The sequence below is a fragment of the Neomonachus schauinslandi genome, chromosome 5 (genome assembly GCF_002201575.2).
Source record: "Neomonachus schauinslandi chromosome 5, ASM220157v2, whole genome shotgun sequence".
NCBI classification, from domain to species: domain Eukaryota; kingdom Metazoa; phylum Chordata; class Mammalia; order Carnivora; family Phocidae; genus Neomonachus; species Neomonachus schauinslandi.
The window spans coordinates 88,594,359-88,621,018 of NC_058407.1; the positions used below are offsets into that span (position 1 = coordinate 88,594,359).

The following is a 26,660-nucleotide window of genomic DNA, read 5'->3' on the forward strand; positions in this document are numbered from 1 at the left end:
GATGTTTATAGCAGCAATGTCCACAATAGCCAAACTGTGGAAAGAGCCAAGATGTCCATTGACAGATGAATGGATAAAGAAGAAGTGGTATATATATACAATGGAATATTATGCAGCCATCAAAAGGAATGAGATCTTGCCATTTGCAACGACATGGATGGAACTGGAGGGTATTATGTTGAGTGAAATAAGTCAAACAGAGAAAGACATGTATCATATGATCTCACTGATATGAGGAATTCTTAATCTCAGGAAACAAACTGAGGGTTGCTGGAGTGGGGGGTGGGGTGGGAAGGATGGGGTGACTGGGTGATAGACACTGGGGAGGGTATGTGCTCTGGTAAGCGCTGTGAATTGTGCAAGACTGTTGAATCTCAGATCTGTACCTCTGAAACAAATAATGCAATATATGTTAAGAAAAAAAAAAAGAAGAAGGAGGTAGAGGGAGGGGAAGAATGAAGCGGGGGAAATCGGAGGGGTAGACGAACCATGAGAGACGATGGACTCTGAAAAACAAACTGAGGGTTCTGGGGGGGAGGGGGGGGGAGGATGGGTTAGCCTGGTGGTGGGTATTGAGGAGGGCACGTTCTGCATGGAGCACTGGGTGTTATGCACAAACAATGAATCATGGAACACTTCATCTAAAACTAATGATGTAATGTATGGGGATTAACATAAGAATAAAAAAAATAATAATGAAGATTGTCTTATTCACAGGAGATACATGTTGAAGTATTCAGAAGTGAAATATCATGATATCTGCAACTTACTTTCAAATTAATCTGAAAAAACATTGAGTGATAGAGCAAAAGCAAATATGCAAAAATGTCAACAATTGGTAAATCTAGAAGAAAGATATATAAAGGTTCATTGTATTACTTTTCCACTTTTTTGTAGGTTTAAAACTTTTGAAAATATAAGTTGGGAAAAATTGAACCAAATAAAACTATTCTTTAAATTCTTTATTTCATGTGTCCGATTCAGCAATATTGCAATATAGGTTTATCACACATGCATTCACCCTTTTTGTAGATTTCAAATATTAAATGTTGAATGAATGTTACAAATTATAATCAGAATTTACAACAAGGCACTTAAAGAAGAAGTCAAAAGATTTAAGAATTATGTGAAATTTTGAGTACAAATATAGAACAAGAATAAATGATATTGGTGATGTTAACATTCAGATTGTTTGCCCCATCTTAATTTCTCTGCTCTCCTCCCACTTAGAATCTAAAAAAGCATTCATTATAAATTGGAGGTACAGAATTCTTAGAAAATAATTGGATGAGTTGTATGATTCTCTTTACAAGTACAATTGGCTTTTCAGCAACCTGTAAGCCATTGAAAAAGTAACTCCATATCCAACAAAGAAAGCCAACGCCCGATTTGGCTGGGGAAGGGGTGTCAAATACGCGATCGTGTGGTAGATCCGTGCTCCAACAAAGAGTCTGAAGTGCAGGAGGGCCGTAGAGAGATCTGGACCACTCAAGGAATACAGAAGGCCAATACCAAGAAATGGCACAATATTTTCAAGGTCATTCAGGTGAGCTCTGTAGGAAAAGATGATTAGAAAAACACTGATTTCAAAATCCGTAGAAATCCATTCATTTTTCCCTTTCTTCTAAAACTAAATATAATGTTAGTGGATCTTAAAAATGCAGATTTATTTTCTTTTTCAAATTGCCTTGTTTCTTTAACCATTTGGCTTTTATTTAAAATGTCTTATTATTTTTGGTTCTATCTTTAGCGTATCTCAACATATAACAGAGAAGACACTTTTCACTTTGAAGAACATCAAAATTGCATCTGTGTCATAAAACTCATTTCAGTTTTGTAGATATGAAATATTTTTTCTTCTGAGGTTCATACAATAGCAATTCAAGGGTCTTCTTAAAACTCTTCTTTCCAAAAGAAAGAACTTTTGGTTATAATCTTTCATAAGACTACTCCCTCACTTCTGCCAGTCTACAGAATGGTTACTCAGACAATCCTTGCCCATTCACCCCAACTACTAGGTTGCCAACAATTAATTTACCAATTCAATACCAAGAATCTTATGCTCTCAACTTCAAATAACAGAATACATAAGTAGCCTTTCAAATATAGGTAAAATTTTAGCCAATCTATCCTCAAATTACAAAAAGAATTAGCTAACCAAGGGAGCAAAGTACAAAGAATACACAAAAATTATAGACCATAGAAAGATATGTTTCCTAAATTTTATCTTTATACCATAGCTAGATGATTTCCTCCAGTTCATGGCATCTTGGGTTTCTCTGGCTAGGGTTGTGAACAGAAGGCCCATCTATTATTGACTTGATTTTTTTTGAAGTGTTTAATTTTAAAATCTAATGTCCCTGTTTAAGTAGCCAGATTTAAAACTGCTTTAGAATCTAGACTAGAAATTAAGATTTTTGAGAGAGCTTATCAGCTATTGATAGGTATTTTAAAACAAAAAAAAATTAGTTTTATGTCACTTTCTTTTCTTCTACCAAAAAATGATTACATATTGCCTGCTCAATAATCACAATTGTCTCCCCCTCCTTTCCTTTCTCCTGGTTTCCATAGGTTCCTGACAAAGATGGTGACAACATAAAGGTTTGGAGAAGGTGACAGTCACCTAGATAAGTAATGGTTTTGAAAGATTTATATAAAGAATGACCTGTTTCTAAGTAAAAGCAAAAGACAGAAAGATATGAGTGTTCCCATCCCCACTCCATCATGGAACAGGCTACTGAGAGCAAGGTGGGCAAGAAGGGACAGGAATACTATTTCTTACTAAGGAAGGGTCCAGTTCACCAATTACACCAAGGCTATTTGTTTTGGTCCTTTGAATTCTCCTGCCGGACTACAGATACAACTTCACTTCCAATCTTGGCCATGTTAGTTTTCTCCCTCACAACTTTCTAAAAGGACAGACATTTTAAAGTTGGGGAAGAAGTTTTAAAAGGGAGACCCCATGGAAAACAATATCTACTTCTTTTTTTTTTTTTTTTTTTTTTGCGAGAGAGAGAATGAGAGAGAGCACGAGAGGGAGGAGGGTCAGAGGGAGAAGCAGACTCCCTGCTGAGCAGGGAGCCCGATGTGGGACTCGATCCTGGGACTCCAGGATCATGACCTGAGCCGAAGGCAGTCGCTTAACCAACTGAGCCACCCAGGCGCCCAACAATGTCTACTTCTAAGCCTACTTAAGCAATTGGCAAACAGAATGCAGTTTTAAAACAGAGAAGAAAGTCAAGGACAGTAAGAAGTAATGTGGTTCACTGGGGGTTGAGGGAAGGAAGGTCGGAGGAGGGCTTCTTTTGACCTTACTAGCCCCTCATTTTTTTTTGGCTTCCCTCTATCTTATTTCTCCTCTTCAACTCTCTTTCCCTGTCCTCAGTCCTCCAAATGATCTTACAGATAACACTGCTCCTCGTCCTAGGAAGGCCTGTTTTCAACAGACCCTCATCTTCAATGCTAATTCATGACATATTCAGTGCTAATTCACACCATCTTTTTAGACCCTGGCCAGGGCATTCGGTTTCCCAGCTCTCCCAGTGAGCACCTGCTGTAGTTCAGTATCACCTGTCCACTGGAACCCTTTCTCTGCTCAAACGACAGAGTTCATCTTATGATGGCACAGCTTCTTTCATCTTTCAGTCCTTTCTAGACTGCTTTCAAAATCTATTAGCAGGTGCTAATTTCAGTTTTCACAACCACTTTCTATCTGGGTCTATCCCTTTCCCCCCGTGATGATTCCTGCTCCCATTTTCCTTTCTCTTTTAGACAGATGCCCCTTTGTATAGGCTTGTTCCGTGGTTGACCGTCCCACCAACCCTTCTCTGTGCTCATGATGCTCCAGTCACACCTCCCTGCCTCAGATCAGAACCACCTGGATTTCAGCATCATCCACCTGACCTGGACCAGTGTTGCTACGCATCTTTGAGAATTGTCTGGGGGTGGCCAAGTACAAAAGGAACCTCATACCAGACTCTTCCAGACCCCCTTATCTCAGCCAAAGCTCTTCACGCTCAACATAGAGCAGTGTGCCCAAATTCCCACAAAGAAATTGTTCCAAATTGCCATGATCTCTCTCCTCTTCCTCTTCTCAAATCCTAATATCCTTCAAGCTCTTCCTTCATGCAATATTCCTAAATATTTTAAGAACTTATACCTTGTCCCCCACAACTTAACATCTAATAAGAGGCTGCCTTATATCATTCTCTAATTACTACATGTGTGTTGGTCTTATTTTCAAGGGAAAAGTTATAAACCCCTCAAGGGCAGGGAAGTTCTTTTATAGTACCCTAACACAAGAAATGACAGTAATGTCCACACAATGATTTCTCAGTGAATGCTTTATTCAGGCACTGGGGCCAGAAGGGAAGCCATCTAGTTCAGCTCCCAGCCCAAGGCTCAGTCCCTTGACAGAATCCCCAGTGAGTGTCACCTATATTCCATTAAACACTCAGTGAAAAGGTATTATTTGCCTTTGAAGGTAGTATATTCTAAACGTCTCTCCTTTCCCTTATATACCAAACCCAAGCCTGCCTTCTTTTCCTTTTGAATGGTTCTCTTTATTTCTCCAGCTGCCTTGATTACTTTGCAACTTTCTTTTCATCTTGTTTTACTGAATGGATATATGGTCTCATATTCTTTCTAGAACACGGTGAGATGGGATTAAATAAGTACATACGTAAAATGTTTTCTAATCATTTCTGATTTTTGTCTGTCCAGAATGCAAGTCACTTACTTTAAGCCACTTATCTTGATATTTCCACATATATTACTTTATGTTTTTACTTATTTGCCCCATATGTGTATGTATTAATTTTCTCAATATTGCATACCTGAAAGCATACCTGTCACTTCATTTGTAGCCCCATTCAGTCCCTGCCATTGGGATATACTGATAGAAATAGCTTTATATGTGGAAGTAATGGAAAAAAAAATCCAGGTTAAAAATCAAATGAGATTATGGAAACTCGTTATCTGAAAAGTATCTCCAAAAGCGAACTGTTACTAGAAACTTTTTGATGGTGTCGATAAGGTGTCAAAAAATACAACTGGAAACTGGACACCTTGTCTTTCTTGGAGACTCTTCTGTTGCCACACTGAAAAGGCAGTGTCTGATCACCAGGGGGCGCTGTGCACACAGTCGCTGCACCTCTTCGAGGACACGGATTCCTTTCAGAAAGAACTAAGGTAAATTGTTCACAACCTGACTAGCTTCAATAAGGGCTTTCTCCTCTAGAAGTACAGTCAGTCCTATTGGCATGGGGGGGGGGTTGGGATGGGAGGGGAGAATGGGGAAAAATCTAAAATCTCAAAATTAAAATATCTTTTGTTAAGCTTTCACACGTGACACTTGGATGTTCCCTTCAAACTTACCAATGCTATTGAGCATCTAACTGTTATCACTTTCAAGTCCTGGGCAATGTTATGAGTATAGGGTCATGATCAGCATCATGTATGTGATTATCTGCTCTAGAAGGGATGTACAAAAAGGTAAAGACAAAAGTTTTAAACTGCTTAATGTCTCTTTGGTGGTTTTGGCAACTCCACAAAGCTGTACTCACCTTTTCTACTGTTTATTCGTTTTCATCATAACACTTACAATTTTCTGATACTGTTTGAAATTTTCACATTCTTTGTCCTGAAACCATTTTAGATCCACATTCTTGGAATCGTCCATTTTTAAGACTGGCTGATTTACTCAGTAGGACCGTTAATTTAACAAACACATAACTAAGTGAAGCAGAAGTTAACATTTTATTCAAACTACCTAGCACAGACTTCCTCTTAGGAGAAAAACATTCTTGTTTAATAAATAACTTGGAGTTAAATTTTTTGCATAATTTTGGTACTAGAAGAGCAGAAGAGTATATGGAGCCAAAGAAGAACCTGCAAAATGGTGTGATGGTGGGCATTATTTGAGGGGAAGAAGGTACAGTGCAACTTCCCCAGGGACAGGATGCTGAAGGACACTGTCAAAGCTGTCTAACATACAACGTGAAATGTTTGTGTTGCCATAATGTAAACACTGCACCTCAATTTCATCAAGTCTTTTTTATCCACATTTTTAAAGTTGGTTTGTTGAGAGTTGAGGAAAGAGCCAAGTTTACATCAGCCTAACAAAATGTAGACTATGGAAACATGCACACGTGTAGAAACCCAGACTGAGAGTGAATCTTGAGATCATATACCAGAGGGAATCTGCAGAAATCTTGGGAGGGGCTTCAGACTTTCACAGGGAATCAAGAAAAGTGATAATGCAAATATGATCTAGGTCCTAGAGGGTTTAGAAACTCCAGCTGGTTCCTGAATTACAGAAATAAAATTCTTTTATTTCAGTATCCAGTTCACCTATTCATACTCACCAAATTGAAACAGTGCATCAAATATACTCATGATGTTTCCCATCTTAACTATTCACCACAAAACGAAATATCTGTATGTTTAAGTATGGCTATGAAAACACTTCACTGTTTCTTTAATTTTATATAATTTTACTTATTCCTAGAAATGTGCCTAAATTGAACCACGTTTGGATGAGCATTAGAAAATACTATGTGAGAAGATGGTATATAACTTTGATGTTTCAGATGTTAGAAAAAGGTAACTAATAGATTGGTAATAGAATCCCAATATAAAAAATTCTGTGGGGGAAGTGGGTTACCCAAGATGGTGACATAGGAGGCTCCTGAACTCCCTTCCTCCCACAGCCACATCAAATGTACAGCTACACACAAAGTAATTATCTCTGAAAGAAATCCAGAAACCAGCTAAGTGACTGCTACACATTGAGCAAATACCCACATTGAAATGGGTAGGAAAGGCTGAGACACAATCTTGCCATAAACCCCGCCCCCAGCATAGTGCCATACAGTTGAAAGGGAACTCCCAACTCCAAGCTTCTTTCTGAGGAGCAATTGGTTTGGACGCCACATTTAGTGCCCAAACATTTAGGACTCTCACCAAAGGATGGGACCCCAAAATATCTAGCTCTGAAAATCAATGAGGATTGCACTCCCAAGACCCATAAGACTTACAGCAAACAGAAGAGAAATTGTTAAGGGAAGCACAAGACTTGCTGTGTGTCAGCACAGAGGGAGCAGGCAAAATTGTCCATCTCCCAGTCTTTTCTTGAAAGGGATCCAACTGCATACTTTGAAATCTACTGCCTAAGTGTCAGCATGCATGCATCTAGGGTTGGGCTTTGATCCTTCCTAGAAACCAGGGAAGCCAGCAGACATGTCCCCCACCTTCTCCCTCTAGCTTGATCCCAGTGACAAGAATCTCTCTGGAAGGAGCTCATATACCTGTATGCACTCCAGTTTTTATGGCTGCAGCCCTACGGCTCGGTCTCCAGATCACCATGCCCTTATAGCTAATAGCACTACCACTCATGAGTCCCATAAAAATACAGCAAACAAAGAATCATTCTCAAAAAGCCCAAGCAGTCACTACAGCTATCCCTCCCCATGGCTATATCTAGGTCCAGCACAGAGGGAGCAGACAAAAATGCCCAAATCCAGGATCTCCCTAGAAGGGGCTTAACTACATACTTTTCCCACTGCTACCTGAGCATCCAGCTTCCAATCAGCCTATATCTACATCTTGACTGTGTTCCTCCCTTTGGAACATGTGACAAGTCTTGGCACACCCAGAACAATTGGGAGCCAGTAAAAACAAAGAAGGCAGCTTGGACAATCACAAAGGTCTAAGAGACAACCAGAGGCTCAGGCCAGGATGACTGACAAGTTTCATCTCCTACATGAGACCACTCTGTCAAAACCTGGAGAAGTGGTTGTTTTATCTAATGCAGAGAAACCAATGCAGAGCCAAGGAAAATGTAAAAATAGGGGGATATGTTTCAAACCAAAGAACAAGATAAATTTACAGAAACAGATCTTAATGAAATAGAAATAAGTAACCTAATAGAGAGTTCAAAATAATGGTCAAAAGATGCTCACCAAGGTCAGGAGAGAAATGCATGAACAAAGTCAGAATTTCAATAGCAAAAGAAAATATAAAAAAATATCAAAAAGAAATCACAGAGCAGAAGAATATAACTGAATTTAAAAATCCCATAGAGGGGTTCAACACAGGCCAGATCAAGCAAAAGAAAGGATCAGCGAACTTGAAAACAGGGCAATGGAATTCATCTAACTGGAGGCACAAAAAGAAAAAAAAAAGAAAAAGAGTAAATATGGTTTATGGAACTTATGGAATACCATCAAAAAGATGAAAGTACATATTAGGCAGGTCCCAGAAGTAGAAGAGAGTGAAAAGAGGGCAGAAAGCTTAATCAAAAAAATAATGGCTAAAAACTTTCCTAACCCAGAGAAAGAAACAGACATCCAGATGTAGGAACTTCAGAAGTAACAAAAAATGAATCCACAGAGACCCACACTGAAACCCATTATAACTAAATTACCAAAAGTTAAAGACAGGAGAGAATCTTAAAAGCAGCAAGAGAAAAGTAGCTTGTTTCATACAAGGGAACCCCCATAAGACCATCAGCATATTTTTTACCAGAAACTACAAGGCAGAAAAGAGTGGGATGATATATTCTAAGGTCTCAAAATAAATAAATAATAAAAAATTAAAACTGCCAGCAGGAATCCTCCTCCACCTGACAAAGTTGTCCTTCAGAATTGAAGGAGAGAGAAAGAATTCTCCAAACAAAAGCTGAAAGTGTTCATAACCACTACAGCAGCTAGAAATGTTCAAGAATGTTCTTTAAGCTGAAACAGAAGGACACTAATTAGTAAGAAGAAAACACATGAAAGTATAAAACTCACCAGTAAAAGCAAGTATAATTAAATTCAAAATACACTAATGTAATGATGGTGGGTACATCGCATAACTCTAGTATAAAGACTAGAAGACAAAAGTAGCAAAAATAACTGTAACAAAAGACACAGAATGATGGAATGGATTAAAAAACAAGACCCAGGGCGCCTGGGTGGCTCAGTTGGTTAAGCAACTGCCTTCGGCTCAGGTCACGATCCTGGAGTCCCAGGATCGAGTCCCGCATCGGGTTCCCTGCTCAGCAGGGAGTCTGCCTCTCCCTCTGACCCTCCCCTTCTCATGTGCTCTCTCTCTCTCTCAAATAAATAAAATAAATAAAATCTTTTAAAAAATAAATAAATAAAATAAATAAATTAAAAAAATAAAAAACAAGACCCAACTATTTCTGCCTATAAAAGACTCACTTCAGCTTTAAGGATACACGTACTGAAAGTGAAGGGATGGAAAAAGATAGTCCATGGAAATGGAACAGAAAAGAAAGCAGGAAAGCCATACTTACATTAGATAAAACAGACTTCAAGCGAAAGACTGTAATAAAAGACAAAGAAAGCCATTATATAATGGTGAAGGAGGTCAATTCATCAGATGATATAACATTAGTAAATACTTATGCAACTAATACAGGAGCACCTAAATATATAAAGCAAATATTAACAGATCTAAAGGGAGAAGTAACAATACAATAATAATAGTAAGGAACTTTAATACCCCACTTTCAATAACAGATAGATCATCCAGCCAAAAATCAATAAGAAAACATTGGACTTAAACTATACATTAGCTTAGATGAACCCAAAAGACATTTAAAAAACACACCATCCAACAGCAACAATACACATTCTTCTCAAATACACATGGAATATTCTCCAGGACAGATCATATGTTAGGCCAAAAACAAGCCTTAATAAATTTAAGAAGTTTGAAGTTATATCAAGCATCTTTTTCAACCATAACAGTATGAAACTAGAAATCAATTACAAGAATAAAACTGAAAAATTCACAAATATGTGAAGATTAAACAACATGCTACTAAACAACAAATGGGTTAAAGAAGAAATCAAGAGAAATGAAAAAAAATATCTTGAGACAAATGAAGATAGAAACAGAAAATACCAAAACTTACGGGATAAAGCAAAAGCAGTTCTAAGAGGGAAGTTTACAGTGCTAGATACCTACATTAAGAAAAAGAAAGATATCATATAAACAACCTAACTTTAACCCTCGAGAAACTAGAAAAAGGAAAACAAATTAAAACCAGAGTTAGAAAAATAAGGGAAATAACAAAGATTATAGAGCAAATAAACGAAATGTAGCCTAAAGAGAAATAGAAGAGGCCAAAGAAATGAAGAACTGTATTTTTGAAAAGATAAAATAAGATAAATCCTTAGACTTACCAAGAAGAAAAAAAGGAAGAATTCAAATAAATAAAATAATTAGAATGGAAAGTTGAGACATTCCAACTGACACCACAGAAATACGAAGGAGACTAGTATGAACAATTACCAACAAAGTGGACAACCTGGAAGAAATGGACAAATCCCTGTAAACATACAACCTACCAAGACTGAATCATGAAGAAATAGAAAATCTGAGCAGACCAATTACTAGTAATGAGATTGAATCAGTAATCAAAATCCTCCCAATGAAGAAATCCAGGACCATATAGCTTCACTGGTGAATTCTACAAATCATTTAAAGAAGAATTAATACCAATTCTTTTCAAACTCTTCCAAAAAAGTAGAAGAGAATGGAACACTTCTAAACTTATTTTACCAGGCCAGCACTACTCTGATACTAAAGCTACATAAGGACACTACAAGAAAAGAAAATCACAGGTCAATATCCTGATGAACACAGATATGAAAATCCTCAACAAAATATTAGCAAACCAAATTCAACAGTTTAATTAAAAGGACTTAAAGAATCATACACTGTTATCAAATGAGATGTAAGGATGGTTCAACATCTGTAAATCAATACCACATTAACAAAAAGAAGGACAAAAATAGTATAATCATCTCAATAGATACCGAAAAAGCATTTGACAAAATTCAAAATTCCTTCATGCCAAAAACTCTCAATGAATTGGATATAGAGGGAATGTACTTCAACACAGTGAAGGCCATACAGGACAATCCCACAGCTAACAACATACATCATACATCATGAAAAGCTGAAAATGTTTCCTTTAAGATCAGGAATAAGATAAGGATGCCCACTCTCACCACTTTTGTTCAGCATAGTTTGGAAGTCCTAGCCAGAACAATTAAATCAAGAGCAAGAAATAAAAGTCATCCAATTGTAAAGAAAGAAGTAAAATTATCTCTATTTGCAGATGACATATTATATCGGAAACCCTAATTCCACTAAACAACTGTTAGAACTAATAAATGAACTCAGAGAAGTTGCAGGATATGAAATCAGTACACAAAAATCAGTTGCATTTTTTACACTAACAATGAACTATCAGAAAGAGAAAATAAGAATTCAATTTACAATAGCATCAAAAAGAATAAAATACTGAAGAGTAAATTTAACCAAGGAGGTGGAAGATCTATGACTGAAAACTACAAGACACTGACGAAAAAAATTGAAGACACAAATAAATGGAAAGATACTCTGTGTTCACAGATTGGAAGAATTAATATTGTTAAAATGTCCATACTATCCAAAGTGAACTACAGATTCAATGCACCCCCTCTCAATCCCAATGGTATTTTTTTTAGAAAAATAGAAAAAACAACCTTAAAGTTTGTATGAAACCACAAAAGACCCGGAATAATCCAAAGCAATTCTGAGAAAGAAGAATAAGGGCTGGAGGTATCACACTTCCTGATTTCTAACTGCATTACGAAGCTATAGTAATCAAGGCAGTATGGTATTGGCATAAAAGCAGACACACAGATCAATGAAGCAGAATAGAAAACCCAGAAATAAACCCATGCACTTATAGTCAATTAATTTTTTACAAAAGAACCAATAAAATGCAATAGAAAAGGGTAGTCTCTTCAATAAACTGTGTTGGAAAAACTGGATTTCCACATGCAAAAGAATGAAACCTGACCCTATTTTATACTATACACAAAAATTAACTCAAAATAAATTAAAGACTTGAACATAAGATCTGAAACCATAAGATTCCTGGAAGAAAACATAGAAGGTAAGCTCCCTGACATTGGCTTTGGCAATGATTTTTTTGGATTTGACACCAAAATCAAAGACGACAAAAGCAAAAAAAACACATGGGTCTATATCAAACCAAAAAGCCTCTGCTCAGCAAAGGAAACCATCACTAAAATGGAAAAACAATCTACGGAGGAAGTATTCGTAAGCCACATATCTGATAGGCGGTAAATATCCAAAATATACAAGGAACTTATATAGCTCCATAACAATAATAATAATAGTAATAATAATAACCCAATTAATAAATAAGCAAGGACGTGAGTAGTCACTTTTGTCCAAAGAAGACATCCAAAACCATTGATTTTTATTCAAAATCATCCAAAAATCAATGGTTTTGATTAGCCTCCCCTCTCTCAGGATGGTTATTGTCAAAAGGACAAGAGATAATAAATGCTGGCTGGCAAAGATGTGGAGAAAAGGGAACCCTGTTGGTAGGAATGTAAACTCGTATAGCCACTATGGAAAACAGTTTGGAGGGTCCACAAAAAATTAAAAATAGAACTACCAGAGGATCCAGCAATTCCACTTCTGGGTATATATCCAAAAACAAAAAAAAGAAAAGAAAAAGAAAAAGAAACCATTATTCCAAAGAGGTATCTGCACTCCCATGTTCACTGCAGCATTATTCACAATAGCCAAGATCTAGAAACAACTTAAGTGTCCAACAACAGATGAATGGATAAAGAAAATGTGGTATATACGTGCAACAGAACATTATTCACCCTTAAAAAAGTTATGTACAACAACATGGATGAACCTGAAGGGCACTATGCTAAGTAAAATAAAGCAGACGGAGAAAGACAAATGTTGTATGGTATCACTTATATGTGGAATCTAAAAGACAGGGAAAAAAAAAAGTCAAACTCACAGAAACAGTAGAAAGGTGGTTGCCAGGGGCTGCGGGGGGAAATAAGGAGAGGCTGGTAAAAGGGTACAAAATTTCAGTTATAAGATGAAGAGGGTCTGAAGATCTAAAATGTAACATGGTGACTATAGTTAATAACACTGTACTCTATAATTGAAATCTGCTAACAGATTAGAACTTAAATGTTCACATAAAAAACCAAAGGGGGTGGTAAATCTGGAGGTCATGGATGTGTTAATGAACTCGACGGGGATAAACGTTTCACAACATATATGTGTATCAACTCATGATGCTATGTACTTTATATGTCTTACAATTTTATTTGTTGACTATAGTTCAGTAAAGGTGAAAAAGAAAGTTTGCAATTTACATGACTTTATGGCAAGGATTAAGAAGTATACCTTCAGAACTAGAATTCAATTTGCTTTTTTAAAGCAGAGTATTAATTATATTATTAGGAGGCTCTGTGGATGGTATCTTGGTGTATTGCTTTTCATTGTTCATTGAATTCTCAGGACATTAAACATAATACCTATAAAGGAGAGAGAAAAAGGAAGGCAAGATTTCCCACATTCATATTTTGAGTCTTATGCAAAAGTATCTTCAACGTTTCACACAAGCTGACAGTCTCAGCTCTGGAGAAAGATGACAAAACTGCAAAAATCCACCATCCTCATTTTACCTTCTACCTGTAAGCCTTTTTGAAAAATCCCTACAGAGAACAAAGTCATTAACCCCAAGGAAGTAGGAAATTGGCATGTGCAATTGCAGTGAGAGTTGGAGACTTCTAGATCCCTAATTTTCTATAATTATTATATGGACTAGTTAAGATCACTGACTTTTCTCCCTTCTTACGATCCCCAACATCCTCACTGAACTCCTTGACCAAAATTCTTTGATCGAGTAAATAATTTCAGGAGACAGTGGGTTTACCTCCGTACACGTTCCACTCTGTCATCTGTCCGAAGATACTTCTTGGCATTTTCTCCCTTGCCAAAGCCAGCACAGTCTTCTGGGTTGGCAAAAACCTATTCCAAATTCCAAGAAAAAAAATGTATTTCAAATGCCAAATAACATGGGAGTATTCTACCTGATAAGTTACTTGCATTTTAACGGAAGAAATACAGGCATCCAGGTTGGCCCTTATGAAAAGGAAATTTGGAGCTCAAACACGGGGAGGGATCTAGACTTTAAGCTTTTCCTGACAGTGCAAAGCATTTTTTAAAGAAAAGCATAAATAAGAACTTAAATAAAAACTAATGTATAAAAATAGTGAAAAGGAAGCAAAAATGGAAAAGAGAGCCTAATTCCAAGCCATCATTGACTATTATTATGGTGAACTGGCATCTTTTTATAGTGATGTTGATGAAACTTCCCTCAAGAGTATTAGCATTCCCAACTGGTTGGCTCATATGAAAGTCTTTAATTTACTAACCATGGATGTTAGAGAAGTATAGGAATGAGGGGCAGGAAGTATATTTGTATATTTTGTTCTTTATTAGGATATGTGTATCTCTTTTCTTTGGCTGAATTGACAAACACTTTGGGTTGAATAATATAGTGAAACATAAGAAGTTGAACGGCATTCCTAAAAATACCAAGTACGTGTTCTAGGCATATGTTCATTTATTCCTTCCTGCAAATTATTAGGCTGTTTGATATGATCTCCCCATCCCTTGAAACTTGAAAAAGGCATTTAAAAAATATTTAAGTATGTTCCACTGTTTAATAATTTATAATAAAGAAAAACATGAACTACAAAATTAGCCTAATTTAAGCTTAGAAAGCCATAAATATTACATTTTTTTCTGAATATGACATAAGCATTTATTTCAGATAAAGATGTTGAGAACTGATGGGAAGGGACATGATACAGCATCAGCTCTTGAGATCAGCTCTGTCTGTCTTGTTTCTAAATAAATGCTTGGCACATGCTAGATGTTCAATAAATATGTTTCAAATAAGTAAATGAATGTATTACAGTGGAAAGTGTGCATGGGATTTGAGTTTAAAGCAATCCGAATTAGAATCTCAGCTTCACTCTTTATTGGTGTATAACCTTGGGTACGCTATTTAACCTGTCTGACTTTCATTCAGGTCCTCATCTATAAAATGGGGGGACTAATTCTCATTTCACATGATAATACTAACAATTCCATGATTTTGCACATACAAAGACTATCACATGGCTCCTGGCACTCCATGAATTTGAGTTTTCTCCTTTTCTTGTAAGATGGGGTACATTTCTGCTGTGCTTAGTGCTACTCTGTTTCTAGAGGACACTGTGGACCCAGTGGTAGGAAGCCACTTTACAGCCTGCTGCTTTGACACCTGGACCTCTTATATTTAAGAGACTTAAATACGTCTGTAGGTGCCCCCCCATTAAAATGCAAATATCCTTGGGGAGGAATTATACCTCAAGAGAGTAACAGGGAAATACCTTAAGGATGACTATAACCTCTAGATAAAAGGAAGTCTCTGAAGGATAAAAACTCGTGTGTGGGGGCGCACCTGGGGGTGGTTCAGTCAGTTAAGCATCCGACTTTTGATTTCGGCTCAGGTCTTGATCTTGGGGTAGTGAGATTGAGCCCCATGTTGGGCTCTGCACTGGGCGTGAAGCCCGCTTAAGATTCTCTCTCTTCCCTTCCTCTTCCACTCTCTAAATAAATAAATAAACAAATAAATAAAAAAGAGAGAAATAGGTGGTTTCCAGGAAGAAATTGCTGACTAGGGACAAGGACCACACCAATGAAAATAGTTTTAACTTTGTCAAGGTAGCTTTGTTCTACCCCCACTTACTGTGTTATAAACCCTGCTTGAGTATAGGATATAGTTTCCAAAATCTTTCTACTACCTTCCCCAAGGCTCAGTTTAAGAAAAAATCATTCTTATGATGCTGGGCAGAAATAGCATCCACTTAAGAAGTCAGAACTACACAAAATTCAAATGCCTTGCCCCAGTCATAAAAGGCTCTACTGATAATAAGAACTTAATTCTATTCCCAAAGGTGTACCCTTGACCTGTAATAGAACTAAAAACACCAGCTAACTGTCTGGAAAATGACTATTTTCTAAACTCTAGTTGGCAAAATTAACTTCAAAATCACAGAGTTTTCTTGAAAACTTTAACACTCCAAGAATCTCATGTACTAAGTAGCATGACAAAAGGTAAAAGCCACAAGGAAAAAAACCACTTACTAGCTTCCCGGAGAAAGTACCTGTTCCATAAATATATCAGATGCATCTATACCAAATGATGACATAATTCATTTGCAACATTAAACAATGTGCCATTGGGCTTTACCAAAAAAGTTTTTTAAAAAGTAAATTAAGAAAATTGTTTTCCAAAATGCCACACCTTAAAGGAAATTATTGCCTCCAAATGTCTTACCTTTCTTGTCAATCTATAGAATGCAGTTGCAGTACTCATAAACATCATTTTTGAAAGAATAATCGTTGTATAGGAAGCATAGGCCTTGAATACTTCATTTTCCATTAGCTCAGTGAGGTCAACCATTTTTTCAATTTTGGTCTGGAATCTTAAAAAGAGTTTAGACAAGAGAGGAAAGGCAGACATAAATACCTCAAATAACCTGACAGTCACTTGGTGTACTTATATTGCAGCATTAACCATATTGTTCTTAAAAATATCTTGGGTTATTATTGCAGGAGAAATAATCTTTTCTAAAATTTCAAAATAAACAATATATTGTGGTTTTTTTCTGTTCTATAACGTTAAGCTTGAAGATATCAAACAAGCATGGAGTGAAAATGAAAATGTAAGGGTATGAGGAGCAAAAGTAAATGGGCAAAATGCTGTAAAGATAGACTAAAATCCTATTTTTGCATCAAGATGAACCACAAGTTGGACACAAAAGACCAGAGTTTATGGATTGATCTCTTTAGAAACATTAAATTATGTACATAGTGGCACCATTAATGTTTGATTCGAAATGCCTAAGTGTGGGGTGCCTGGGTGGCTCAGTCGTTAAGCGTCTGCCTTCGGCTCAGGTCATGATCTCAGGGTCCTGGGATCCAGCCCTGCATTGGGCTCTCTGCCCGGCGGGGAGTCTGCTTCTCCCTCTCCCACTCCCCCTGCTTGTGTTCCCCCTCTCGCTGTGTCTCTCTCTGTCAAATAAATAAATAAAATCTTAAAAAAAAAAGAGAAAGAAAGAAATGCCTAAGTTCTGGGGCACCTGGGGGGCTCAGTCAGTTAAGCATCTGACTCTTGATTTCAGCTCAGGTCATGTTCTCAGGGTCCTGACATCGAGCCTCGAGTTGGACTCTGCGTTCAGTGTGAAGTCTGCTTGAGATTCTCTCTCTCCCTCTTCTTCTGTCCCTCCCCCCTGCTTGCACTCTCTCTCTCAAATACATAAAGTCTTAAAAAATAAAATAAAATAAGAAACACCTAAGCTCTAATATATGTCCTGCTTTAGAAACCCACCTTACAGCTTTTTGTCATTTCAATAGTATTTAAGATCCCAGGTTACAAGATCTGAATTCCAGTCCCACCTTTTGGTTATTAACTTTGATTGAGAGATTTGGCCTCTCTGAAACTAAATTTCTTCATTTCTAAGATGGGAATAGTAATAGTTCCTAACTTAGCGGTTTGTTGTCAGGATTTAATTGAGATACCATGTGGAATATACTTATATTTAGCACAGCACCTGGCCCGTGAAGAACCCTCGATAAAGTTTATTATATCCTTATGATCATCATTATCACCATGATTATAGTCATCATTCATACCAACACAAGTGAACAAGGAGAAGCAGGATAATGGAAACAAAATGCCGGGCAAATGCAAAGGAAGGAAGTGGCGTTTGTGGGACTCTCATAGAGGGAATAAGGGAAGGAAGGTAGTTTTATGTAACTCTTCACATTACTTCACCTTCCACTGAATGTAACTGTCTGTCTGGAGTTGGAAATATAATTGGGAATGTACCCAGAAGGGAAGCTAAGGTATACTGGTGATACTCAAGTCAAAGTGGGTAGGGATTTCAGGTAAAGCTTAAAATTTAAATTCCCTACCTTACCTGGTAGCCATTCTTTTTAACATCCTCTTGTTCTGTTATCAGCTCTGCTGTCTGTTTCTTCTCTCTTTTCCACATAAACACACATCTTTTCTCACACCCAAGCTTCAACACTATTTAACCTACTTAGCATGGAGTTCGGTTTCTTGGACAAAATGTCCATTCCTGCCTTTGAAACTCAACCCCTGTATGCAACCTTATCAGACTGACATCGATCAAACTCTGATCATTCTATCCATCTACCAATAACCTATAAATCTATATCTCTTTCTCTACTCTGTGACTGGTCATATAGCTGTCTACATATTGCTGTGAATGTGATATAAACAACACACATATACATATATGCTTAATTTTATAATGTCCAACTATGCCCTATACTTTTTGTGTGTTACATAATCTTTGTAACTATTCTAGTATAGTCCTCATAACTATATGCATTTTACAGATGAAGAAAGTGTGAATCAGAGATGTTAAGCAGCCAAGCTAGGACACAAACCCACGTCTCTGACTTCGTATCTTTACACTACACTGCACTGTCTCCTTCAAGAGACTGTAAAGTGCTTAATGCTGATTCAACTAACACTGACTGAATGCCTGCCTGTGGCTGGGGCACCTCACATCTGTTATCTTGCTTCCTCTCCCAGTGATGCTACAGGGTAGATACTATTACTCCCATTTTTCAGATGAAGAAACCAAAACTCCTATTTTTTTCAAAGATTTTATTTATTTATTTGAGAGAGAGAGAGCACGAGCAGGGGGAGGAGCCAAGGGAGAAGCAGACTCCCCACCGAGCAGGGATCCCGACGTGGGACTCGATCCCGGGAGCTCAGGATCATGACGTGAGCGGAAGGCAGATGCTTAACCGACTGAGCCACCCAGGCATCCCAGTAACTCCTATTTTGAAAGGTGGGCTGAATATGTACTTCAGATTTAAGCAAACAGAAACTGTATGTTTCAGTGTAAAAAACAAAACCAAATGCATATGATACATTAATCCACCTCCACAAGTCAGCAGTCTTGAAAGCACAGAATGTGATATAAGCTCTCAGTGCAAGGTAATACTTTTAGTACCATTTAATGTATCTGCTCTTGTTCTGGTAGCGGGGGGGGGGGGGGGTGGGGAGGAAGTCAGGAATAAACTGCGCTATCCTTCAAAGCTCATGTAAAGTAATTAGCTTAATAAGGGATCCTTAAGTCCTATGCCTCTGGACAGAGATCTGAAGAAACACAGCAGGAATGTTAATTTAAAAAAATTAAGAAAAGTTTATCAAGTCGGAACTGTTGTTATTTAACAATAATTTTACAACTAAACAGTTTCTGTAGGTCGCTACAGATGTTTACAGAATGAAATGTATTTAGCAATGGAATATAAGTCCAGAGAATGGTTTTCTTTTGGTTAAAAACTGGTCTTGAAAAAGTAGAGAAAAAGCGGAAGCCTTCCAGAGCTGCTGGTGGGAAAAGAACACAAAGATGTCAGCAGTTGGAGGAAAAGGGCAATGCGGGGTTTTTTTCTTTCAATGTGAATAACACATTGAAAGCGTACCTCACAGCAAGAGTTTTTCCAACACCAAGAATGTAGCTTAACTCCTGGAGTCTGTGGTTTGGGGACATGGGCCAATGCTGAGCCTCTGACTTCACATCCTAAAGGTCCATGAACCATTTCTCAGAGACTAATATCTTCCACTCCCAGCATACCGGAGGGCCAGGTGAGGAGAAGGTAAGGCATTGAGAAACAGAAGTGATTTGGGGAGGGATGTGCTCTGGTGAGCGCTGTGTATTGTGTAAGACTGATGAATCACAGACCTGTACTCCTGAAACAAATAATACATTATATGTTAATTTAAAAAAAAAAGAAAGAAACAGAAGTGATTTACAGCATGGAATAAGATGGTGCTGGCCTAGACTTTTTTTCAAAGCTGATTTGTCAGGACATTGCCTTGAGCCTACATCACGGCAGGGCACTGCAGTCAATACAAAATTAATGGGGCGCCTGGGTGGCTCAGTTGGTTAATAAGCATCTGCCTTCGGCTCAGGTCATGATCTCGGGGTCCTGGGACAGAGCTCCGCTTCTCCCTCTCCTTCTGCCCCTTCCCTTCACTCGTGCTCTCCTACTCTCTCTCAAATAAGTAGATGAAATCTTTAAGAAAAAAAAAAAAAACCCACAAAATTACTGAACGCTTTTTACTAGGGGAGGTCGCCAGGAGGGAGGAGAGCAGTGTAGTAGTGTTAATAATTAAGAGGGTAAATTGTTAAGTGTTTTGAGTATTCTAGGAACGAGGTATGAATAATCTAAGAAAAGACAAAACATGAAACTTGGTTATGAATTAGAGAGAATAAAATGTTACAATGATGAATTACATTTGTCCAGGGTATCGTTCCCTTCATTGTCCATCACTGGTTGGCACAGCAGAGAATACCTCCATCTTTTTCACCAGAGAGCTGGGCTCAGTCCCCTAAGGTGGAGGTGACGCCTCTGAAGGGGCAAAGAGCGAAGTGCGAAGCACACAGAGACTCTGGAGCTAGACTAGAGTCTGGGTAAATTCGGCTCTGCCATTTACTGGTTGTGGTTTAACTTCTCTGGGACCTACTTACCTTACCTGTATAATGAGGTTAATAATACTTCCTATCTCACAAGATTCTTGTGAGTATCAAATGAGCAAAGTCTAAAGACATTAGAAAAGCACTGGGAACTGGTAAATATTATATAAGTATTTGATAAGTAAATTCCCACTTTGGCACTGTTCTAGGCACTGAGGAGATCATTTGAGGGTTTTCAAAAAGCTTACCTATTATCTCACTTGATCTAGAAAATTCTAAGGTAGTCAGAGCAAGCAATATTTGTCTCTGCCTTTAACATGTAAGGAAGCTGGGGCGCCTGGGTGGCTCAGTTGGTTAAGCGACTGCCTTCGGCTCAGGTCATGATCCTGGAGTTCCGGGATCGAGTCCCGCATCGGGCTCCCTGCTCCGCAGGGAGTCTGCTTCTCCCTCTGACCCTCCCCCCTCTCATGTGCTCTCTCTCTCTCTCTCTCATTCTCGCTCTCTCAAATGAATAAATAAATAAATAAAATCTTTAAAAAAAACTAATAATAACATGAAAGGAAGCTGAAGTCTGAAGAGGTAGAGTGAGTAATGTGACCCAAATTCACAGTGGAGGGGCCAAGACTGGAACCCAGTTTTCTCAAGTGTTTAGCTCATGGGCTATCCACCATCAAGGCTAAAAATTCTAGACCACTCTGGTTTCTGGGGGCCTTTTTCTGTCCAATCTCATATTCTTATCTTGCCCTCCTCATCCAAATACAGCACCTACCCCTACTGTATCTATTACAGTTGAGTTTTTTATCTCTCAACCATGGAATATTCCTCTTCTCTTTATAGGCTCTGGGCCAAAAAGGGCAAAGTTCTCTTCTTATTTATGGTGGCCTTGCAACATCAATATTGTGAAACACACAAAAAATCTGGTCACACAACCCCGAGCCATGACTCCTCAATTTCATACCTTCTAAAACAAATGTAATACTACCACAAGATTAAAAAAAAAAAAAAGATAATTCAATTATCTTGGCCTCCTATGCTTCAGAGCCTGGGTGCTGAGGAGAAAATGCTGGGGGCTCTGGGAGAATGTGAGGTAAGGCTGTTCTCAGGGGCCTCTGCTGATCTCCTTTCCCAGCCTCACTGATAAACTCCACTCTAAAACAAACCCTTAGAAAAAATTGTACTTTTCTGCCACCAAGAGCAATATTCAAATTGGGACTGATTTGCCATTTAAAAAAATGACCAAAGTTCTACATAGTCCTCTTATTTGGGGAACAGCAAAGGACAGCAAACCCTATTACTATCTTAACTCCCAGTATGGTAAGCCCCCGGGGGGGGGATGCGAAAAGGGTCTGTAGTTTGTCATTCACCACAAGCTAAGGCCCTGAAGAACTCTAGTCTTAAACTGCAAACAGTGGAAAGGCTGTAAACTGGAGGATCTGGGGAATTTTCCACGTGCCCCTATAACAATGCTTGATTATAAGCCACTTGGCACTCTCTTGGAGAGAAAGCAGACAGAGGGCAAAGGAGAAAACAAAAGGGTGCCCAGAATACTAAGAGGCCTTGGGACTATTTCGAAGAAAGCAAGGAGATGGGAGATTTGCGTGCACCTTCTCTCCACTGCCCCGGGGCCGCCATAACAGTAATATCCGAGGCCTCTCCTCCCAAATAAGAGTTTCCCATGGCTTCCTCCTCCAGACTGGGGGGCTGGCTATAATATCACAAAGTTTAATCTATGTCCTCCTGCACTTTGTTATTGTCGTTATATCATTATCATTAAACTTGCCAATGTTCCTCTTGCCTAGCAAAGTGAACCACGAGGAGCAAATCCTTCTCGTACTTCAGTAGGTGCAAAGGCCAACCTGCCCAGGGCCGCTGCAGGATTCCACACCCTTCGGTTGAACAGAAGTTGCCTAACCTATAGCGACTTCATATATTATACAATTTGCACAAAGAGCGTAGAGCACACAGAGACTCTGGAGCTAGACTAGGGTCAGGGTGAATGCGACTCCACCACTGACAGGTTGTGATTTAACGTCTCTGGGACCCCAGAGTTCCAGGGGGCCCATTCAAGGTGGACGCTCGCGTGGCTTGAGAATAAAAAGTGAGTAACTCACTACGTAAACATAAAGGGACTTATTCTCTTAAGTTTCTTTCCTGGAGTTTGACCACGGGGAAAACTTACCTACCAGGGTACAGGAACTCAACTCCGTTTCAGAGGCGACGGATTGAAAAGCCAGAGCTTAGCAGCTACAGAGAGCAAAGAAGTTTCACGCCGGCAAAGCCCACCCCCTCCACCCACTTCGCTCCTTCCCGCCCACCGCGCACCCTTTCCTTGCGCGTCCCTTCCCGGGCACGTACGGGGAGTCCGAGTAGGGGTGCAGCGGCAGCGAAGCTGTCCCAGCCGGTGGCTCGCGCGGGCACTGCGGTGACTTTTACCGCTCGGGGAGAGGGACGCAGGGCACCGCGCCCACTCTGGCCAATTTCCAGTTAATCCGCTCTCCGGCGCTTCAAGCCTGACTCCCAGCCTCGCCAAGCACCTCCCCTAAATGGCCTGACTTCTTTTTCTTTTTCTTTTTTTTTACAGATTTTATTTATTTATTTGACAGAGAGAGACACAGCCAGAGCAGGAACACAAGCAGGGGGAGTGGGGGAGGGAGAAGCAGGCTTCCCGCGGAGCGGGGAGCCCGATGCCGGTCTCGATCCCAAGACCCTGGGATCATGACCTGAGCGGAAGGCAGATGTTTAACGACTGAGCCACCCAGGCGCCCTTGGCCTGACTTTTTTGTGCAAGAGTAATCACTGCCCACCCGGTTCCTTCTTTGACCCCCTGCGGCGCCTGGTGGAAGCCTTTCTTTCCGGTTCCCCTATTCAGTGGGGAGGAGATGTTGGCAGTTAGTATCAGACCTGTGTGTCCTTGGACTTTGCAAGCACGCGAGTGGGAAAGCAAGGAAAAAGCGGTTAACTTTTATTTAGCTGGAAACAAATTTTTTAAAGGTTTAATGTTGAATTTTGAAAGCTTTAGAAGCTTTATAGAAGATTTAAATCTCTAGGGGGAAAAATGATGAGAAATCATTCATAAAATTACCTTCCATTGAACTTCACTTTCCCTGCATCCGTGGCTGGCAAAGCCTGGCTCGGACACAATGTAATGTTCAGTAAAGATCACCTATAATCTTCCAAACCTGTAATCCCAAGCAGCTTGCTTCCTCACTCTGTCCCCTCATGTTCAGGATCCAAAATGGAAATGGAGGGGATTATATTGGATCAGTTCATTACAGGATCAGCTCAGTATGGTTTTTGCAGGGACATTCAGGGGAGTGTTTTAGGAAAGTATGGTTATTCTAACATCAATATCTAGATTAGGGATATTTCTTTCTTTTTTTTTTTTTAAAGATTTTTTATTTGTTTATTTGACAGAGAGAGACATAGCGAGAGCAGGAACACAAGCAGGGGGAGTGGGAGAGGGAGAAGCAGGCTTCCTGCCGAGCAGGGAGCCCGATGTGGGTGGGACTCGATCCCAGGACCCTGGGATCATGACCTGAGCCGAAGGCAGACGCTTAACGACTGAGCCACCCAGGCGCCCTAGAGTAGGGATATTTCTAAGCTTCCTAGTCCCCACAAAAATATTTATGGATCTAGCTTCCATGGTTTTATCTAAAACTATTTAAGGATTTATGTTTTCAATCTATGTTATTTCTCTCTTGGTACTACTTCTCACATTTACCACCTGCTGTGTAGTATACTTCCTTTTTTTTCTTTCTTTCTTTTTTTTCTTTTTTGTCCTAATTTTATCTCCTTCAGGTTTTAAGGGGTGCCCTCAGGACTAGCTAGCTAAGATTTGATAGACAAGTCTGTATTCTACCAAAAAAGGAAGTAAGACTTACCAGCTTGCTCTGGGAAGCAGAAATTAATCACAAACCTGAGAACAATTTCTATACAAGCCTATCAGTAGAGTACTGGGAAATCTAGCATCAGAAGATAGTAGTGCTTCATTTTCAGGTCTATATCTTTTGAAAATTGTGTTTATTTACTTATCTCAGTAAAGTACTCTGGAACCTGGCCTTAACACTAACTGGAATAGGACAGACTTTGAGATGAGCCTGTTCTGAATTCTCACCACAGGAGTTTAGTATTCTTAATTTATTATGAGGTGACACAGCCCAAACCATAACATTACAGAAAAAGGTACAAAGAGCTATTATTAAATAATTTGATCTACAGAATTCCAGTTGAGCAGTTCTAACATGTTTTTGAAAAGAAGGGAGGACCTGACTCATCTGATGCTCTAATTATAAGATGTATTCAAACTTAACTAATCAATGAATAAATCTTGAGTTCCTGCTGTCAATAAACCATGAGCAGTTATTGCCTGTCTGTTATATGTATGACACTAGCTTTAGTACAACATCAGCACTTAACAGTAATACATTTAAATCAAAAGACATTTATGAAGTGAATACAAGGCATTTGGCTTGATGTTAAAATCTGAAACTAAGATAAATAACATCAAATAACTTTGCTCAAGGAGTTTATAATCTAGTAAACACAAAGGCCAAAAAAGTACAAAGGCCACCAAACTTGAGGAAGAAAATATTTCAATTGAGAAATGAGAATGATAGTCGGGGTAGGAACTAGGACAGTAAAGAATTTACACTTTCTATTCATCTTTGTTATAAGCTCTTAGATGAGTACAGACAGAAAGAGTTTTTATCCAGCTTGTTTTATTTCAGGTAAAGGAAAGGGTTCAGACTTTGAACCCTTCTCCTCACCATCATTTTAAGTCTATAATAAAATCTTTCCGGAAAATTCAACTCAAGCTTTAAGACAAGTAATTCCCTAGTAAATATTAAAACAGTTTAAAAGGTCAATGATTTGGGGTGGGAGAGCAAAGGTCATTCAGCAGAGTAGCTGCCATAACAAAGAAAAGGGGGATCAGATCAGAAAGGTCTAGAAGAATAAAGCATTTACAGCCTAGCAATTCTTGCCTTTTAGAAAACCCACAAAGGAGAAATATCAGAAAGGATTGTCATTACCACAAGACAAGGCTTACTGTAAGTGGGAGGGGATCAGGTGCCCATCATTTCTTGTAATTATCTTAGATCTTTGTTTTTTTCTAAATCCACAGAAAAAGTGCCCCTGTAACCTGAAACTAAGAGTGCATATCCTTCATGAAGATTTGTGTAAACATGCATGAGAACTTTTAAAATTAAGGGAACCAAAAAGTGAAAATAGGCAACATTCTAAGCATACAAAATTTTTTAAAGGTTTTATTTATTTATTTGAGAGAGAGCACAAGCTGGGGTAGTGGGACAGGGAGAAGCAGACTCTCCATTGAGCAGGATCCTGATGTGGGACTCGATCCCAGGACCCTGGGATCATGACCTAAGCCGAAGGCAGACGCCTAACCGATTGAGCCACCCAGGTGCCCCTAAGCATACAAATTTTATTTTAGAATTATAATATGCTTTTTAGGGCACCTGGGTGGCTCAATCTCTCTCTCAGATAAATAAATAAAACCTTTAAAAAATACATAATATGCTTTTTAAAAGGATACCAGATTGTTTATCTCTCCCAACAATCCTATAACAGAGTTCTTATTTTTCCTATTTTACTTATATGCACTCTGAGATCCAGAGTAATTTGGAAGCTTTACCAACTTCAAAAATAAACTCTGAGCCTAATACCTACAGGAGGTAAAAGTAGCCACAATGAGAGGAACAGGACTAAAAAATAATAAAACTCATGAAGCTAGTCAAGAGAATATGGCAAAGCTATAGGATAGACAGGTAGATCAAAAGAACAGAATAGAGTCCAGAAATATAATCACACTTAATTGGTCAATTGATTCCCAACAAGGTGCCAAAGCAATTCAATGGATAAAAGAAAGTTTTCCACAAATGGAGTTGGAACAACTGGATAGCCATATGGAAAAAAAAAATGTACTTCAACTCTAGTTCACACCATACATAATAATCAATCCAGCATGGATCATAGACCTAAAGACTAACACTAAAGCTTCTGGAAAAAACAGGAAAATACCCTAGGGATAGGCAAAGATGTCTTAGACAAGACAGAACAAGCATTATCTATAAGAGATAAAAAATATTCATAAAGTGGACTTCATCAAAACTGAAATCTTCTAGTCAAAAAATATCATTAGGATACAATGGAATATTATGCAGCCATCAAAAAGACTGAAATCTTGCCATTTGCAATGACATAGATGGAACTAGAGGG

At 38.6% G+C, this 26,660-nt stretch overlaps 1 protein-coding gene across 6 annotated transcripts in view; it reads right to left on the reverse strand.

Annotated features, from left to right (window-relative positions):
* Positions 1-947: 947 nt before the first annotated feature.
* MGST1 (microsomal glutathione S-transferase 1) overlaps positions 948-26,660 on the reverse strand; it is a 30,093-nt gene continuing 4,380 nt past the window's right edge. The window contains exons 1-5 of one of the 6 annotated variants that reach the window (XM_021690495.2): positions 22,782-22,834; positions 22,610-22,670; positions 16,244-16,391; positions 13,787-13,881; positions 948-1,553 (exon numbers count right to left, since the gene is read on the reverse strand). In XM_021690495.2, coding sequence (XP_021546170.1) covers positions 1,307-1,553; positions 13,787-13,881; positions 16,244-16,369 — 468 coding nt within the window. In that variant the 5' untranslated portion in view covers positions 16,370-16,391; positions 22,610-22,670; positions 22,782-22,834 and the 3' untranslated portion in view covers positions 948-1,306. Of the gene's footprint in view, positions 1,554-13,786; positions 13,882-16,243; positions 16,392-20,246; positions 20,261-22,605; positions 22,671-22,748; positions 22,889-26,660 lie in introns of those variants that run through there. The other 5 variants (XM_021690494.2, XM_021690497.2, XM_021690498.2 and 2 more) reach the window with 5 other exon arrangements.